The sequence below is a fragment of the Somniosus microcephalus genome, chromosome 2 (genome assembly GCF_052327205.1).
Source record: "Somniosus microcephalus isolate GS21.2 chromosome 2, FLI_Smic_1.0, whole genome shotgun sequence".
Classification (NCBI taxonomy): Eukaryota; Metazoa; Chordata; class Chondrichthyes; order Squaliformes; family Somniosidae; genus Somniosus; species Somniosus microcephalus.
In genome coordinates, this window is record NC_140988.1 from 143,147,642 (window position 1) to 143,167,261 (window position 19,620).

Sequence of the window (19,620 nt, forward strand, 5' to 3'; positions counted from 1 at the left end):
AGTACGCCTGGGCTACATCAATTTTGGTGAAGCGTTTACCTCCAGATAGCGAGGTGAAAATATCCTCAATTCGTGGAAGCGGATATTGTGCCGTGTGAAGGATTGGGCTCACTGTCACCTTAAAATCCCCACAGATGCGGACCTTCTTTGGTTCCCCAGGCGTATTACTCAACGACCTCTTCATTACAGGAACGATGGGTGTAGCCCACTCACTCCAGTCTACTTTGGACAGTACTCCTGAACATTCCAACCCTTCCAGCTCTGCTTCGACGGCTGGTCTGATCGCATAAGGCACTGGTCTGGCCTTAAGAAACTTTGGGCTTGCATTTTCCTCTATTTTAGTCATTGCTGTTATTCCTTTTAGTGTTCCTAGTCCCTCCTGGAACACTTCTTTTGCGTCAGTTAGCATTTTTGACAGTCGTCCAGGTGTGACGTCGTCATCCTTTTTGGCCTCAACCTTCAGTGCCTGTATGGAATGCCAATCTAATTGTATCTTCCGGATCCATTCACGTCCTAGTAGTGGTGGTCCTCCATCTGGCAATACATATAGGTCAATTTTAGGTATTTCCTGGCCTTTGTATATCACTTTCACCCTTATTTTTCCTTTGGGTAGACTTTTTGCCCCGTGTACATCTTCAAGGCAATCTCTGTAGTTTTCAAGGGTATGTGTGAAAATAGCCGCTTGTAGTCCCTTTGGTTTATGACTGTTAGGGCTGATCCTGTGTCCAATTCCATTTTCACTTGGACTCCATCTATCTTGAGTGTAACCCAGATAGTATGGTGATCCTCCATTTTGGTTACCTTATGTAGTTTCAGACAACCCAGCTCCTTGCTTCCAGAGTCTGTGTCACTTTTCTGTTCGTCTGAACTACTGTCCATCACCTTGTGTACCTTTTTGTACTTCTCCTGTGGAGATTTCTTGCTGTTGGTTTTCTTCCCAGACCTGCAGACTCTTGCTATGTGTCCTGCTTTTCCACACTTGGTCCTTGAACCAACAATCCTTCTGGTCGTGTGTTGTTCTGCTGCAGCGATAACACTTCCCTGTTCCATAGGACGTTTCATTGGTGCCATATTCTTGCGGTCTCCGTTGTATCTTTGCAGCGCCCCTTGCGGCTGCTTTGTGTGATACTGCCATACTGAAAGCCTTGTCCAGCATAAGATCCTTTTCTGATGGAACCCAGAAACGGCTTCTTTCACATTGAAGCCCACACACAAACTTGTCCCTTAACGTATCTGCTAGTCCCACTCCAAACTGGCAGTGTTTCGATAGCTTGCGCAGTTCCGTTAAGTACTCAGCATTGCTTTCGTCTTTGTGTTGGTTCCTTTTATGGAACTTAAATCGTTCTGCTATCCGCAGTGGTGTGGGGTTTAAGTGGTCCTGTAGGATTTCTACTATGCTTTCGAAATTATTAATCACAGGCTTCTCTGGGGTTATTAGGTTTTGCAGTAACCCATAAGTTTTTGCACCCATGGAATTTAACAAAACCAGTGCTTTCCTAGCATCTGGCACTTCATTCGCCCTGCAGTACACCTCAATATGTTCCACATATGTCGCCCAATCTTCGACTTCATTGTCGAACGTAGAGATACTGCCACTCTTCGGCATCCCTGGGTGTGATTTAACTGTCAAAAATGGCGTCTCCCGCGCTTTCCCTTCTTCTCCGCTGGCACAAAATGGCGTCTCCCGTGCTTTCCTTTCTTCCTGCGCTCGCCCTTCTTCTCCGCTGCGGCTTCTAAAAATTGCGTCTCCCGCACTCTTCCTTCTTCTCCCCACAGACACTGTTCAGCCCTTGAGCCCTGGCTGTGCTCTGCGCGTTCTTTTTTTTTTTTCTGTGCGCCTTTCCCGTTTCCGCCGCTTGGTCCTGAACCCGGCTGCTGCTTTACCCTCTCTCTCTCCCCGTTTTGTTTTTCCTCGACGCCGCTCGGTTTTCAACCCCCGGCTGCACCCTGTGCGCTTCACCCTCTATCTTACCCCGTCGACGCTGCTCGGCGTTTTCTCTGCCGTCGGTCGGCTCCAACCGCCGCTGTCCGGGAAGGGTCTGCGCTGTACCGGTCGTCAGTCTGTTGCTGATCGTCGTGGCTGGGGAACCAAGCCCGGCTCTCCACAGCCTCCCCTGCGATGTTCACTCTGCCGGATGACTGGGCGGTTGCTCGTGGTCGACGCCTGTGTTTCTGGCCTCGACTTTCTTCCACCGCCCTCCCGGAGCGAATCCTCGAAGGGAAATGCAGAGTTGCAGGTAGATTCGAATCGACACTCGTCGCCACTGTTAGATCCGTGAATCTGAGAGTATGATGTTTTTCAATAACCACACAGATGCTGTAACTTAACAATCAACAGGTGTTTACTGGAGTAGGGTAGTCTCAAGACTGGGGGTACAGAGGCATGCTCAAGGCTTATATACAGGTGTGGTCACTGCCGGTACTACAGTATACAGGAGCTATAAAAGTAGTTCTCTCTTAAAGGTACATACACTACAGGTGAGACTTCTCGGGTATCTGAAAGCAGAAAGGCACAAGGGTCAGGTTGTGGTGAGGGAAGGTGGGGGAAGCAAGATATCCATGCATACACCATTAGCAGCTTGTAAGTGAGAAGAGATTGTGGGATGAGGGGGAAGTGGGATGTGAGAAGGAGGATTAGGTATGAGCATACCTTCATCATCAGCATTGGTTTCAACTTCTCCGCTGGCCATGGACTTTGTCACTGCCACTCCAATAAATTCAAGGACGGATTCCTCGAGGTCAGTCAGGGTCAGAATTCTGGCTTGGCCACCTGTGGTCTGTTGTTACCGACGTCTGTTCTGTGTCACCATTACCTGCAAGAGAAAGAGAAGTGCATCTGCGTGTGTAGTGCAATGTGTTTGGGTGATGTACCTGCCATGGTTGAATAGCTGTCAGTGTGTGCAAGATGTGAGACAGCCCGCCTTCGTTGGACTCCCAGGCCAAGGCCTCCAAGGCAGCATCAGAAAATCATCTGGCTTTCTCTTGGTTGTTGTGCCATTGTGTCTTCAGACTGACAACGAGGTGCTTCTGAAACAAAGCACCTCCCCTTTAAATAGTGCAGAAAGCCTAGGCCAAACTTTATTGGCCATTAGACTGCACCTGATATTGGCCCCCCTGTTGAGCACTAAGCCAATCAACAGCGTGTTTAGTGCTGAGATCAGCACTCCAATCATGTTAATGAGCAGGTAGCATGAATTTTGCATGTTGCCTGTACTCTTTTGAGCAACCGATAAACAAAAATACTGTAACTAATAAAATATTAAGTGAAACTTAACAAATTGAATTAAAATTTGGTTGTAGGTGGTGATAATGCACTCCAGTCCCTGCGGTGCCCATCGGCTGTGGAAGGCCTCGAGCGTGCCCGGCCGACACCGCGTTCTCCATCTCCAGGGCCACCCGGGCGCGAACGTGGCTGGACGTGCTGCCTGTAACACTTAGAAGAGGCACAGGCAAATAGCGCTGGCTGGTGCCCCCACCCGTTTTTGGGCCTTCTCCAATTTCTAGGTCATAATACCTGTCATGTTTGGGATTTTTGATCATTTGTTTCTTCACAAAAAGGATTTGGAATGAATTATGGTTAAGTGTTGTGTTTTAAAACAAAGTGAATTGACACAGATTTAAAGAAAGCCATAGGCTGCATATATTGAAGAGTGTATTAAAGCCAGATGAGTCAGGATGTTGCGGTTCACTGTCAAACTGTGACAATGAAGGTCTATTTTCTCATCCCAGACCCAGGAAGCAAGGATGGTCCCTATTCATATTTAGAATAGCAACTGCTTTCTTTAAACCCACACCCTCAAGGAAAAACGAAAAGTAGCTTGTTTTATTAATGTGCCTACTGGCAGATCATTGAATGGGGAATTAGTCATAGGGACTTCCCTCCAACTGGCTGGGAATATGGAGAAAAAAATGACTGAGGGATATAAAGCTTGCTCAATGAGGAAGCTTGGCCAAGTGAGGGGAACTCCACTCATCTCAAGCCCACAGATGGTCAGGATCAGAAGGATGAGTAGATGTGTTTTTTTAGCATTTTTCTTGCTGTGAAAGAGGGTTCTGTAGTTAATTGATTCAAAGTGATATTTGATTACATCTGTTAATCTGTACATTCACTTGTCTGCAAAATAAAACAGTTTACCAATTTGTATCTGGCCTTGTTCCACTATCTGTTTCAGTCCACCTTTGAAAAGATTAGAAAGGTGCACGTGTGGGCATGTGCAAAACACATTGGGCCAAAATTAGCTGTCAAGATAATGATGAAGCTAATGGCGCTCGCTGTTATTTATGCGTAAATGGTAGAGCAACTTCAGGTGAGGGGCAGATGTGCGTTTAAAGGCGAATATTCAAAAGTTTCTGTCTAAGTTGCGCCGCTCCTCCGTTAGCTTCGCAAAAATGCCATTCCGCTGTCTGCCTCACCATTGACATGATGTGGAGATGCCGGTGTTGGACTGGGGTGGACAAATGTGAGAAGTCACACAACACCAGGTTATAGTCCAACAGCTTTATTTGAAATCACAAGCTTTCGGAGCGCTGCTCCTTTGTCAGGTGAAGTGAAGAGATGCATATAGGCACAGCATATATAGTCAGAGAACACTGCCAGATGATTACAGGTAATCTTTCTAACTGCCCTTTATCCCACCTTGGCAGAGAGATAATCACAGCAATCAAAGGTGTGGATGGTGTCCAAACAGGTCAGTCAGGAAAACATTACATCAAAGAACAATGAGGTGGGGTCACCAGGGGTCAAATGTTGCAGATGCTGGGGTCTGTATGAAAAATGAAAAACAAAGAACAATAAAAAAAAAGATTTTTTTTGCTGGAAAGGCGGCCTTCGAGACACACAATGCAAAATCGTCGAGCAGAAACTGATAGCCAAGTTCCGCACTCATGAGGACAGCCTCAACCAGGATCTTGGGTTCATGTCACGCTACATGTAACCCCATCTGATGTAGAGTCATCCAGACTCGAGTTGTCGTTGGCTTGTTCTCTCTACACAGATGCGGCCGAACCTGCTGTGATTTCCAGCAAAAAAAATCTTTTTTTTTATTGTTCTTTGTTTGTTTTTTGTTTTTCAAAGCAGGGACAGGGTACTGAATTTGGATGATCAGCCATGATCGCATTGAATGGCGGAGCAGGCTCGAGGGGCCGAATGTCCTACTCCTGCTCCTATCTTCTATGTTTCTATGAGTGGTGTTTTCCCTCAGATTTCTGTAATGTAAAGATATTACTCACTATCCTGTTACAAATAGGAAAAAAATGACAGCAGAATTTTGAAAACAACAGCTGTAACTCTGGTAGATAACACATTGTGGCAACTAGAAATCCCCTCCCCAAAATAAACATGTATGAAATCTAAAATAAATTTGATTTGCATCTGAACATCACTTTTTACAGCCACTAGAATGCACTTCGTCAAAGTTGGCATGGGTTTTGAAAAATAAAGCATTTGGGGTTATTTTAATTTGTGGCAGCTTTATTTTACAGCTTGAAAGAAGTTATAAAATATGCTGGGCGATGGGTGCAGAGTGTAATAAACGCCCACAATGATGCCAAAACATTACCCCGTGTGCTGAGGAAGCTTTTAATGATTTATTTGTTTGGTTCTAATTAACTTTTGTTTCTGTTTCACAAACTTGCACTTTTAGACTGTTAAGTTTAACCCTTGCAACACAGTCAACTCTTCGCCACGGTCTTGTTCTTCCGCGTCACAACCAGCTTGACAGCGGAAAAAGCGCGGCACGTTACCTGACTGACAGGCAGGCTTACCCAATCAGCAGCAAAGCCGTCAGCAGCGGAGGGCGGAGCGAAAGCAGGGTGACCAATGGGCGTGGAGTAGAGGCGGGAGCTCGGCAGACTGGGCTGATCGTGGGGAAGAGTATGCTGGGTAAACACACGGGGCAAAGCCCTCCCTTTTTGGCAGCGCCCGCCCGGCCTATCTCGCTCCGAAGTTTAACAGGATGGAATTTGGAAGCGGAATTTAGAATCATTTTCAGTGCGCCGAGGGCAAACTTCGCTGCTCCGTGGAACGGCATGTCGTTGGGGTCTTAGCTGCTGCTAGGCGGAGGAAGGGCAGGGCGCCTCGCACCGAGCCAGCGTCTCCTCCGCTCCTGCGTATCTTTTAAGCCGCTGGGCAAGTGGTGGCGCGGCCGATTTCAGTCGGACGCCTGATTGGAAGTAGACAGGCTGCTGTTGTGGTCCGGTCTGGTTGGAAGTTGCTTCTCCGCTTTTGAACCATGAAGAAATTCTCCCGCATCTCGAAGCCCGAGGGAGCGGGTTATATCGGTGCTGGTGGCGGAGGAGGAGGAGGCGGCGGAGGATCGATGGGAAGTGCCAGTAACTACCTGGGCAGAGTGTTTAGCGTGGGACGTTACCAGGTGACGGTGGAGGAGCTCCTCGCCGAAGGTGTGTTGGAGCCGGGGTGAAGGGGTGGGGAGAGGCCGTGCTGCAGCCACACGCTCCGGGGATGGGGGCAGCAATTGCGGGCTGACAGCCTGGGCTTGATGGAGAATCTACCCCTGGCCAGCACAGCCCACCCCAGCAACTCCCGTTTTAAACCACCGACCCAGGTCTTTTTTTTTGCCTTTTTAAGTTTTCCCCTCCACTTTTTTTTTACTCCATGAAGGCGTCGATTTTATTTTCAACATAAAAGCTTGTTTTGAAAGGTCAGGCAGAGTTTTAAAAAAGATTTGGGTTATCGTGGTGCTGCCATGTGTGAACTCCATATACTTTAAAATGACACTTCACTTATCTTTCATACCCGTTTGCCCCGTGCTCTATGTGGAATTTTATTTTAATGTTGTCTTCTTTTGATCCCTTAGCCAGCGGTGTGTTTTAATGTAAGTGTGACAAATTTCAGTTTTTTTTCTCTGCAGTCCTGCACGTGCGAATCAAACTTATAAAAGTACATCTGAAGAATGTGTGTAGCATGTCAGTCAGTGTAGCTTCACTGTACAATAACAGAAGGGTAAACATTGCATAAGTGCTTCGACAGTATACAATATATTGAGTCTGATGAAGCGTGTTAAACTTACTTGCATTACGGGGGTTGCTGCACTTGTTTGTTTCTCTTAGAAGTAGTGGTGATTGTAAGTGCAATAAATTATCTGACCAGTAGAAGTTGACAGGAAGTGTTTTGTGTTGGCACTATTCTGGCAAGGATATATACTTGCAAGAAATATCAAAAAATTGGCAGGTTTTTTACAGAATCAAAACTAATTTGTTACAGTATTTTACAACTCAATGCACAGTACATAGTGACAAAACTGGAAAATCGTATATGTAACATTGTATTTCAGTCAAAGTTAAGTGCATGAAAGCTATTTGATCACTAATTACATGATACCTAGTCTCTGAACAAAAACTTTGACCAAGTTTTTGGTTACCCCACTGATCTCTCCTTCATTGGCTCAGTGTCTGTTATCCTTATGCCTCTGAGGTGCCTTGGGATGTTTCTGGGATGCATTATCGGGTCTACTCTTGCCTGCAAAAACAGCTCACTATTCCAGGATCATTCTGGAATGCAAAGATAACCCCTGGCTACTATTTTCTACTGCTAACTGTCTTAAACCCCTCTGCCCTGTCTCTTCCACACTCCCCTCCATCAAGAAGTGCAAGGACATCATGGACATCTTTGTCTCTAAGGTTGAAACCATCTGATCAGCTGCCTCTTCCACTTCCCTTCTTGCCCCTAGCCCACTGGGCCAAACTTCCTCTAATGTTCTCCCCTGCCCTAGCCCTGAACTCTCATCTTTCTCCAGTTTCTCGCCAACCTCCCCTTTTGACCTCTCCACACTCATCTTGTCCATGTGACCCACTTCCTGCTCCCTTGACCCTATTCCCACTAAACTGTTGACCACCCAGCTTCCTTTTCTGGCTCCCATGTTAGCTGACATTGTTAACTGTTCGCTCTCCTCGGGTACTGTCCCCCTCTCCTTCAAATCTACCATCATCACCCCTCTCCTCAAAAAAACAACCCTCGACCACCACCTCCCCCCCCCCCCCCCCCCCCCTTTGCAAACTACCGCCCCATCTCCAGCCTCCCTTTCCTCTCAAGTCCTTGAACGTGTTGTCGCCTCCCAAATCCGTGCCCATCTTTCCTGGAACTCCATGTTTGAATCCCTCCAATCCGGTTTCTGACCCTGCCACAGTACCGAAACAGCTCTCAAAGTCACAAATGATATCCTTTGTGACTGTGACAAAGGTAAACTATCCCTCCTTGTCCTTCTCGACCTGTCTACAACCTTTGACACAGTTGACCACTCCATCCTCCTCCAACGCCTCTCCACCATCGTCCAGCTGGGTGGGACTGCACTCGCCTGGTTCCATTCTTATCTATCTAATCGTAGCCAGAAAATCACCTGCAATGGCTGCTTTTCCCACTCCCGCATCGTTACCTCTGGTGCCCCCCAAAGATCTATCCTTCGCCCTCTCCTATTTCTCATCTATATGCTGTCCCTTGGTGACATCATCCAAAAACACTGCATCAGTTTCCACATGTACGCAGACGACACCCAGCTCTACCTCACTACCTCTTCTCTCGACCCCTCCACGGTCTCTAAATTGTCAGACTGCTTGTCCAGTACTTGAGCAGAAATTTTCTCCAATTAAATACATACACCACAATCCTCCCTTTTTAGCTTAACAGTTATATCCCCATTTAACATAACATAATAACATATATATATATACAACTTCATGCAAAACAGTTCAAAGATTCAGTCTCTGAGGAGGCCTCCTGATTCGAGTTGGATAACGCCTTTCAGGGGTCTCTGATTCTCGTTGCTGGGGTGACTCATCTAGTTGGTCTCTTATGGATTGGACATCATCAGGTACATTCACTTCTGAGGTAGATGCTTCAGGTTCACTAACTTCTTCCACGGTTGTCTCTGCCGTAACCATGGGTTCGACCCTTGTTCTCGATTCTACCAGTTGGTCAGCATGACGCCGTATTACATTTTCACCAACATCTACCGTGTACATCAGGGGTCCTTGTCTGGCCCGAATTGTTCCAGATTGCCATTTCTCGTTTTTATAGTCCCGGGCTAACACTGGTTGTCCTATTTCGAAACTCCGAGTGGTCTTGTTATTTATATGCTGGAACTGTTTGTTTTCAACTTCCCTCCGCACATTTGGTTTTAACAAGTCCAACCTGGACCGCAACCTCCTGTTATAGAACATCATGGCAGGACTTTGGTTTGTCACTGCATGAGTGGCGTTTCGATATGCCAGTAGGAATTTGTCCACCTTGTGTTGTAGTGGAATCTGATCTTCGCTTATGGCCTTTATTGCTTTTTTTGAACGTTTGTACAAATCTCTCGGCCAACCCGTTTGTAGCCGGATGATATGGTGCAGAGGTATAATGTTTCACCCCATTCTTCTTCATGAATTTCTGGAATTCTTCTGACACGAACTGCGGTCCGTTGTCTGAACATATTTGTTCTGGCAATCCATTTCTTGCAAATATCGTTCTTAGCACCGCGATCGTCTTTTCCGAGGTAGTGGTAGTCATCTTAATCACTTCTGGCCATTTAGAATGTGCGTCCACCGCAATTAAAAACATGGAGTCCATGAATGGACCAGCAAAGTCAATATGTACACGTTGCCATGGGGTTGAAGGCCATTCCCATGGATGCAGCGGTGCAATCGGAGGTGCATTTTGCACTTTTTGGCACCCTGAGCAGCTTTTTGTCAGATCCTCTATCTGTTGGTCGATACCCGGCCACCACACATAAGCCCTAGCAAGGCTTTTCATCTTGACTCCCCCCAGATGACCTTCATGCAGTTCCTTTAGAACTCTCTCTCTTAACTTAGGAGGAATAATCACCCTTGTTCCATACATCAATGTTCCTTGACCGACGGACAGCTGTTCTCGTCTTGCTGAGAATGCCGGTAACAGTGGATCACCATGTGCTGGCCATCCCTTCACTGTCACTTCGTAGACCCGGGACAGTGTCGGGTCGTTCCTGGTTTCTCTTTCAATACTTGCATTGGTGACTGGTAAACATTCGATGATGGTCGAGTGAAATAACTCAACAGGGTCAACCGTCGGTGCCTCCTCCTCTGTAGGTAGTGGCAGGCGCGACAGCCCATCAGCATTACCATGCTGCTTTGTACCTTTGAATTCTATCTGATATTGATGTGCCCCTAGGAAAAGGGACCATCTCTGGAGTCTCTGTGCTGTCATCACCGAAACACCCTTCTTAGGGTTAAAAATGGATACCAACGGCTGGTGATCTGTCAGAAGCGTAAACTTTTGGCCCTGCAGGCAATGATTAAACTTCTTTACTCCCCACACAAGGCTGAGAGCCTCCCTATCTATCTGAGCATAGTTGCGCTCAGCGGAGGTCAATGATCTGGATGCGAACGCAACTGGCCTCTCCAGGCCATTTGGCAACTTGTGTGTGAGTACTGCCCCAATACCATATGGAGAAGCATCACAAGCCAAACGAATAGGCAGCATTGGGTTGAAGTGAGCCAACACTTCCTCTGAGGTGATCAATGCCTTGCTTTTGCGAGAGGCCCTCTTACAGTCCTCGCTCCACTTCCATGGTACTCCCTTCTGCAAAAGAGCGTTCAGCGGGTGCAGCACCGTGGATAAATTTGGCAGAAACTTACGGTAATAGTTAATCAACCCTAGGAACGACCTCAACTGGGATACATTATCCGGAGCGGGAGCCTTCACAACAGCTTCGATCTTGTCAGGAGACTTATGAAGCCCCTCCTGGTCAATGACATGACCACAGTACGAGATCCGCTTCTGAAAGAACTCACATTTCTGGCAATTAACTCGAAGTCCATATTCTTTCAATCTGGTGAGCACCAGTTCCAAATTTGCAAGGTGTTCCTCGTCATCATCTCCTGTAATCAGAATATCGTCCAGGTAACATTGTGTGCCTGGAATTCCCTGTAATACCTGCTCCATGGCCCTCTGCCAAATTGCTGGAGCCGATGCCACTCCAAAAACCAGTCTATTATACCGATACAAGCCTCTATGCGTGTTGATCGTGAGATACTGGCGTGACTCTTCCTCAACTTCCATCTGTAAGTACGCCTGCGCCAGGTCTATCTTGAAGTGTTTCCCGCCAGACAACGAAGCGAAGATATCCTCAATCCGCGGAAGCGGATACTGCATCGTGTGAAGCACCGGATTAACAGTGATCTTGAAATCTCCACAGATGCGAACCTTCCCCGGTTCCCCCGGCTTGTTGCTCGATGAACGCTTCATGACGGGGACAATGGGCGTGGCCCACTCACTCCAGTCTACCTTAGACAGTACTCCTGAACATTCTAGCCCTTCCAGCTCAGCTTCCACAGCAGGTCGTATCGCATAAGGTACCGGTCTGGCTTTGAAAAATTTCGGGTTTGCATGTTCTTCAACCTTGATGTTTGCCGTAATTCCTCTGTGTTCCCAGTCCCTGTTGGAACACCTCTTTAGCATCGTCCAATATTCTGGACAATCGTTTAGGTTTGACATCTTTTTTACCGGAATCTACCGTTAGTGCTTTTAAGGAATGCCAGTCCATATTTATTTTCCTAATCCACTCCCGTCCCAGTAGTGGTGGACCTCCCTCAGGTAGCACATATAAGTCCATTCCTCGGCTTTCTTTGCCCTTGTGGACCACCTTTACCTCTATCTTCCCGATGGGGTATACTCTTTGCCCCGTGTATGTTTTCAATACAATCTCCGTATCCCGTAGGGGAATATGTGGGAATAACCTTTTGTAATCTTTCTTATTCATGACCGTCAATGCCGATCCAGTGTCCAATTCCATCTTCACTTGGACTCCTGCTATCTGAAGTGTGACCCAGATTGTTTGGAGGTCTGCTTCCTTACCAACATTGTGTACTCTTGGACTACCCAGTTCATTACTGCTGGAGTCTGAATTTGACTTCTGTTCGTTCGAACTGTTCTCTGTCACCTTGTGTACCTTTCTGTACTTTTCCTGCGGTGACTTTTTGTTGCTGGTCTTCTTTCTTGACCGGCATACTTTAGCTATGTGACCAAGCCTGCCACATTTTCTGCATTCCTGATTTTTGAACCAGCACTGGTTCTGATCGTGCGTTGTCTTTCCACAACGATAACATTTTACTGTACCCAAGACCATTTGATTGGTGCTGAGTTCCGGTGACCGTAGCTGCATTTCCGCAGTGCCTCTCGCTGCGGCTTCATGCGATGCTGCAATAGTGACAGCTTTATCAAGCGTAAGATCATTCTCCTCAAGCAGTCGCTTTTGTGTTCCTTTTAACAATCCACACACACATTTATCTCTCAGCGCATCTGCTTGTCCTGTTCCAAACTGACAGTACTTTGATAGCTTACGCAGTTCAATTAAAAATTCAGCGTTGCTTTCGTCTTTCAGCTGCGTTCTTCTGTAAAATTTAAATCGTTCCGCTATCATCAGCGGCGTGGGGTTTAAATGATTTTTCAGGACAGTAACAATATTCGCGAAAGTCTGATCCGCCAGTTTATCTGGTGACACAAGGTGCTTCAATAGCCTGTATGTCTTCGCACCCATTGAGCTTAATAAGGTTAGTGCTTTCTCATCATCTGGTACCTTATTTGCTTTACAATAAACTTCCATGCGTTCTACATACGTGGTCCAATCTTCGATATCGCTATCAAAGGTATTAATGTTCCCATGTTTAGGCATCCTTGCAAGTTTTTAAATTTTTCTTTTTCTCAAAATGGCGGCTTCCCGCGCTTGTCTTCTTCCCCCGCTGGCTGCAATGGCGATTGCCGTGCTGCTGCCGTTCTCGCCTCCGCAGCGGTTCTCAATTCCCCGACGTTGCTTTTACTCTCCCGCGGTTCCCGTGGGCATTCACGCTTCCCCTGCTGTTGCTCCTCTCAGCCCCGCATGCAGCCCGGTCCTTTACACCGGCTGCGTTTGAGTTCTCCGCGGCTCTCGTGCCTTAAGCTGCCCCAGTCGCTGCGCCTCTCGGCCTCGATTGCAGCCCGGCCCTTTTCACCGGCCGTGGTCGAGTTCTCCGCCCTTTTTCCTCCGTTTTCCCTCCCCCACTCCACAGTCAACGCGGCCGACTTTCTGCTCGTGTCGCTGATCGGCTTACCCACCACCGTGGTAGAAGGGATGATCACTGCCTGTCGCTGATGGAGGGCTTCGTGGTCAGAATTTTTCTTTTTAACCCGGGTTCTCGATGCCTCCCGTGCGATGGTGCTCAGCAGGATGATGAGGGCGGATGCCTCTTCTCGACGCCCGTTCTGAGGACGAAGCTGCCTTGGATGTAAAACTGCCGCAGGGTAAGATCGGACTCGTCGCCACTGTTAAGTCTGTGTGTCCCAGTTTTGCTTATTATAAATCACTGGACACAGACCACAAGAATAACTTTAACAGGTCTTTACTATTCGGAGGTCAGGGCTGGACTGCCCAGCAAATCCCTACACAACACTTATATACCGGTGTGGTCACCACCGGTATTACAGTATACAGCAGCCAAGAGAAAGTAGTACATCTCTTAAGGTAGTTCTCTTAAGGTGGAACAGGTTACACCCACCACACACTCCATTCCCTAGCCACTGACTCCATCCCTCTCCCTAGCATCTGTCTGAGGCTGAACCAGACTGTTCGCAAACTTGGTGTCATATTTGACCCTGAAATGAGCTTCTGACCATATATCCGTGGCATAACTAAGACCGCCTATTTCCACCTCCGTAACATTGCCTGTCTCTGCCCCTGCCTCAGCTCATCCGCTGCTGAAACCCTCAGCCGTGCCTTTGTTACCTCTAGACTTGACTATTCCAACACACTCCTGGCTGGCCTCAAAGGTTCTACCCGACGTAAACTTGAGGTCATCCAAAACTTGGCTACCCGTGTCCTAACTCGCACCAAGTCCCGTTCACCCATTACCCTTGTGCTCGCTGACCTACATTGGCTCCCGGTTAAGCAGCGCCTCGATTTCAAAATTCTCAAGCATCAGTGGCCGTGCCTCTGTTGCCTAGGCACTAAGATCTGGAACTCCCTCCTTAAACATCTCTGCCCCTCTACCTCTCTTCTCCTTTAAGACGCTCCTTAAAATCTACCTCTGTGCCCTAATTTCTTATGTGGCTTGGTGTCAATTTTTTGTCTTAACCATCCCGTGAAGCGCATTGGGACGTTTAACTAAAGGCGCTATATAAATACAAGTTGTTGTTTTTCTATGTTAAAGATGCTATTTAAATGCAAGGTATTGGTGTTCTAATGTAGTGACTTGATCTGCACATATCAGCTAAATTTCTCTTTTAAATGTTAACTATTCTTCCAAAGCGATCCACTTAATGTTTAGAAGCTTTACAGTCCCTTTGACTAATGCAGTGTTTTACCACAAAATTTGCAGCTGAGGCTGTTGTAAGCTGTAAAAGTCCCTGGGTTTTTTAATGAAAGGGGAAGAAACACAATCCACTTTACTGGTTTCTCACCCTATAGAATGCTGCAACCTATGTCTTCGTAACTTCTTGTGACTGTCCACTTTGTCATCTGTGTCAGGCTGCTTAGTTTCTTCCTCATTGAAAGTGTTTCTTAGGTTTTGTTTTTGTCCTTTGTACATGGTTGCTTTCTACTTTAGTTCCACTTTTGTTATTCACCATTCGTAACTCAGAACCTAATTCCTAATTTTCTGTTTTCCCCCCATTACATCCCACCAAAAATATTGAATGCAATCACGTTGCATCAAAAAAATTCTGGGTCTGACTGAGAGAAGTTTGATATTTTGTTATAAATGTTATGAATTTTGAACTGAGTGGATTATCAATTACATGTTCCCAGGAGTAAAAGGGCAGAGAGAGAGAGAACATGGATAAACCGGTAACTTACTTACAGCTTGCTGCTGTAGTGATGGCTGGGCCTTCGCAAGCATCGAACTCCAAAAGGAGAGAGAACTTTTTACACAGCACCTTTTATTCTCAGAATGACCCAAGGACATGATAAGTTAACAACATGCATTTGAAATGTGGTCACTGTTACGTAGATATCGTGGCCAATTTGCACACAGTGCAAATGAATGATCAGAAAATCTGTTTCGGTGCTGGGCTCTCTCCCACACCCAAACCCCATCTCCTCTCCTTCCCCCCCCCGTTTCCTCCTCTCCTTCCCCCACCCCCCCGTCTCCTCTCCTTCCCCCCCCCCCGTCTCCTCCTCTCCTTTCCCCCCCCCCCCCCCCCCCCCCCCGTCTCCTCCTCTTCCCCCACACCCCCACACCCCATCTCCTCTCCTTCTCCCCCCCACCCCCGGTCTCCTACTCTCCTCCTTTCCCCCCCCCCCCCCCCAATCTCCTCTCCTTCACCCACACCCACACCCCATCTCCTCTCCTCTCCTTCCCCCACACCCCATCTCCTCTCCTTCTCCCCCCCCCCCGTCTCCTCCTCTCCTCCTCCTTCCCCCCCCCCCCGTCTCCTCCTCCTCCTCCTCCTTCCCCCCCCCCCCGTCTCCTCCTCCTCCTCCTTCCCCCCCCCCCCCCGGTCTCCTCCTCCTCCTCCTTCCCCCCCCCCCCCCCCCGGTCTCCTCCTCCTCCTCCTTCCCCCCCCCCCCCCCCCCCCCCCCCCGTCTCCTCCTCTCCTTTCCCCCCCCCCCCCCCCCCCCGTCTCCTCCTCTCCTTTCCCCCCCCCCCCCGTCTCCTCTCCTTTCCCCCCCCCCCCGTCTCCTCCTCTCCTTCCCCCCCCCCCGTCTCCTCCTCTCCTTCCCCCCCCGTCTCCTCCTCTCCTTTCCCCCCCCCCCCGTCTCCTCCTCTCCTTTCTCCCCCCCCCCGTCTCCTCTCCTTTCCCCCCCCCCCCGTCTCCTCTCCTTTCCCCCCCCCCCCCGTCTCCTCTCCTTTCCCCCCCCCCCCGTCTCCTCTCCTTTTTTCCCCCCCCCCCCAGTCTCCTCTCCTTTTCCCCCCCCCGTCTCCTCTCCTTTCCCCCCCCCCCCCCCCCGTCTCCTCTCCTTTCCCCCCCCCCCCCGTCTCCTCTCCTTTCCCCCCCCCCCGTCTCCTCTCCTTCCCCCCCCCCCCCCGTCTCCTCTCCTTCCCCCCCCCCCCCCGTCTCCTCTCCTTTCCCCCCCCCCCCCCGTCTCCTCTCCTTTCCCCCCCCCCCCCGTCTCCTCTCCTTTCCCCCCCCCCCCGTCTCCTCTCCTTTCCCCCCCCCCCCCGTCTCCTCTCCTTTCCCCCCCCCCGTCTCCTCTCCTTTCCCCCCCCCCCGTCTCCTCTCCTTTCCCCCCCCCCCGTCTCCTCTCCTTTCCCCCCCCCCCCGTCTCCTCTCCTTTCCCCCCCCCCCCCGTCTCCTCTCCTTTCCCCCCCCCCCCGTCTCCTCTCCTTTCCCCCCCCCCCGTCTCCTCTCCTTTCCCCCCCCCCCCCGTCTCCTCTCCTTTCCCCCCCCCCCGTCTCCTCTCCTTTCCCCCCCCCCCGTCTCCTCTCCTTTCCCCCCGCCCCGTCTCCTCTCCTTTCCCCCCCGCCCCGTCTCCTCTCCTTTCCCCCCCGCCCCGTCTCCTCTCCTTTCCCCCCGCCCCGTCTCCTCTCCTTTCCCCCCGCCCCGTCTCCTCTCCTTTCCCCCCCGCCCCGTCTCCTCTCCTTTCCCCCCGCCCCGTCTCCTCTCCTTTCCCCCCGCCCCGTCTCCTCTCCTTTCCCCCCCCGTCTCCTCTCCTTTCCCCCCCCGTCTCCTCTCCTTCCCCCCGTCCTCTCCTTCCCCCCCGTCTCCTCTCCTTTCCCCCCCCCGTCTCCTCTCCTTTCCCCCCCCGTCTCCTCTCCTTTCCCCCCCCGTCTCCTCTCCTTTCCCCCCCCCGTCTCCTCTCCTTTCCCCCCCCGTCTCCTCTCCTTTCCCCCCCCCGTCTCCTCTCCTTTCCCCCCCCCGTCTCCTCTCCTTTCCCCCCCGTCTCCTCTCCTTTCCCCCCCCCGTCTCCTCTCCTTTCCCCCCCCCGTCTCCTCTCCTTTCCCCCCCCGTCTCCTCTCCTTTCCCCCCCGTCTCCTCTCCTTTCCCCCCCCCGTCTCCTCTCCTTTCCCCCCCGTCTCCTCTCCTTTCCCCCCCGTCTCCTCTCCTTTCCCCCCCCGTCTCCTCTCCTTTCCCCCCCCGTCTCCTCTCCTTTCCCCCCCCGTCTCCTCTCCTTTCCCCCCCCCGTCTCCTCTCCTTTCCCCCCCCGTCTCCTCTCCTTTCCCCCCCCGTCTCCTCTCCTTTCCCCCCCCGTCTCCTCTCCTTTCCCCCCCGTCTCCTCTCCTTTCCCCCCCCGTCTCCTCTCCTTTCCCCCCCCGTCTCCTCTCCTTTCCCCCCCCGTCTCCTCTCTTTCCCCCCCCCGTCTCCTCTCCTTTCCCCCCCCGTCTCCTCTCCTTTCCCCCCCCGTCTCCTCTCCTTTCCCCCCCCCGTCTCCTCTCCTTTCCCCCCCCCGTCTCCTCTCCTTTCCCCCCCCGTCTCCTCTCCTTTCCCCCCCCGTCTCCTTCCTTTCCCCCCCCGTCTCCTCTCCTTTCCCCCCCCGTCTCCTCTCCTTTCCCCCCCCGTCTCCTCTCCTTTCCCCCCCCGTCTCCTCTCTTTCCCCCCGTCTCCTCTCCTTTCCCCCCCCCGTCTCCTCTCCTTTCCCCCCCCCGTCTCCTCTCCTTTCCCCCCCCCGTCTCCTCTCCTTTCCCCCCCCGTCTCCTCTCCTTTCCCCCCCCGTCTCCTCTCCTTTCCCCCCCCCGTCTCCTCTCCTTTCCCCCCCCGTCCTCCTCTCCTTTCCCCCCCCCGTCTCCTCTCCTTTCCCCCCCCGTCTCCTCTCCTTTCCCCCCCCGTCTCCTCTCCTTTCCCCCCCCCGTCTCCTCTCCTTTCCCCCCCCCGTCTCCTCTCCTTTTCCCCCCCCGTCTCCTCTCCTTTCCCCCCCCCGTCTCCTCTCCTTTCCCCCCCCCGTCTCCTCTCCTTTCCCCCCCCCGTCTCCTCTCCTTTCCCCCCCCCGTCTCCTCTCCTTTCCCCCCCCGTCTCCTCTCCTTTCCCCCCCCGTCTCCTCTCCTTTCCCCCCCCGTCTCCTCTCCTTTCCCCCCCCCGTCTCCTCTCCTTTCCCCCCCCCCCGTCTCCTCTCCTTTCCCCCCCCCGTCTCCTCTCCTTTCCCCCCCCCCGTCTCCTCTCCTTTCCCCCCCGTCTCCTCTCCTTTCCCCCCCCGTCTCCTCTCCTTTCCCCCCCCCGTCTCCTCTCCTTTCCCCCCCCCCGTCTCCTCTCCTTTCCCCCCCCCGTCTCCTCTCCTTTCCCCCCCCCGTCTCCTCTCCTTTCCCCCCCCCGTCTCCTCTCCTTTCCCCCCCCCCGTCTCCTCTCCTTTCCCCCCCCGTCTCCTCTCCTTTCCCCCCCCCCCGTCTCCTCTCCTTTCCCCCCCCCCGTCTCCTCTCCTTTCCCCCCCCCGTCTCCTCTCCTTTCCCCCCCCCGTCTCCTCTCCTTTCCCCCCCCCGTCTCCTCTCCTTTCCCCCCCCCGTCTCCTCTCCTTTCCCCCCCCCGTCTCCTCTCCTTTCCCCCCCCCCGTCTCCTCTCCTTTCCCCCCCCCCCGTCTCCTCTCCTTTCCCCCCCCCGTCTCCTCTCCTTTCCCCCCCCCCCGTCTCCTCTCCTTTCCCCCCCCCCCCCGTCTCCTCTCCTTTCCACCCCCCCCGTCTCCTCTCCTTTCCCCCCCCCCCGTCTCCTCTCCTTTCCCCCCCCCCCGTCTCCTCTCCTTTCCCCCCCCCCCGTCTCCTCTCCTTTCCACCCCCCCGTCTCCTCTCCTTTCCCCCCCCCCCCCGTCTCCTCTCCTTTCCCCCCCCCGTCTCCTCTCCTTCCCCCCCCCCCCGTCTCCTCTCCTTTCCCCCCCCCCCCCGTCTCCTCTCCTTTCCCCCCCCCCGTCTCCTCTCCTTTCCACCCCCCCGTCTCCTCTCCTTTCCCCCCCCCCCCGTCTCCTCTCCTTTCCACCCCCCGTCTCCTCTCCTTTCCCCCCCCCCGTCTCCTCTCCTTTCCACCCCCCCCCCCGTCTCCTCTCCTTCCCCCCCCCCGTCTCCTCCTCCTTCCCCCCCCCGTCTCCTCTCCTTTCCCCCCCCCCGTCTCCTCCTCCTTTCCCCCCCCCCGTCTCCTCCTCTTCCCCCCCCCGTCTCCTCCTCCTTCCACCCCCCCGTCTCCTCCTCCTTCCCCCCCGTCTCCTCCTCCTTCCCCCCCCGTCTCCTCCTCCTTCCCCCCCCCGTCTCCTCCTCCTTCCCCCCCCGTCTCCTCCTCCTTCCCCCCCCCGTCTCCTCCTCCTTCCCCCCCGTCTCCTCCTCCTTCCCCCGTCTCCTCCTCCTTCCCCCCCCGTCTCCTCCTCCTTCCCCCCCCGTCTCCTACTCCTTCCCCCCCGTCTCCTCCTCCTTCCCCCCCCCGTCTCCTCCTCCTTCCCCCCCCCGTCTCCTCCTCCTTCCCCCCCCCGTCTCCTCCTCCTTCCCCCCCCCCCGTCTCCTCCTCCTTCCCCCCCCGTCTCCTCCTCCTTCCCCCCCCCGTCTCCTCCTCCTTCCCCCCCCCCCGTCTCCCTCCTCCTTCACCCCCCCGTCTCCTCCTCCTTCCCCCCCCCGTCTCCTCCTCCTTCCCCCCCCCCGTCTCCTCCTCCTCCTTCCCCCCCCCCCCCGTCTCCCTCCTCCCCTCCCCGTCTCCTCCTCCTCCCCCCCCCGTCTCCTCCTCCTTCCCCCCCCGTCTCCTCCTCCTTCCCCCCCCGTCTCCTCCTC

At 52.5% G+C, this 19,620-nt stretch overlaps 1 protein-coding gene across 5 annotated transcripts in view; it reads left to right on the forward strand.

The window, feature by feature from the left end:
* Positions 1 to 5,870: 5,870 nt before the first annotated feature.
* The window catches only part of bmp2k (BMP2 inducible kinase), a 137,631-nt gene continuing 123,881 nt past the window's right edge, over positions 5,871 to 19,620 (forward strand). For 3 of the 5 annotated variants that reach the window (XM_085963293.1, XM_085963304.1, XM_085963284.1), the window contains exon 1: positions 5,872 to 6,399. In XM_085963293.1, the coding sequence (XP_085819419.1) occupies positions 6,231 to 6,399 (169 nt within the window). In that variant the 5' untranslated portion in view covers positions 5,872 to 6,230. Of the gene's footprint in view, positions 6,400 to 19,620 lie in introns of all 5 variants that reach the window. The other 2 variants (XM_085963266.1, XM_085963276.1) reach the window with 1 other exon arrangement.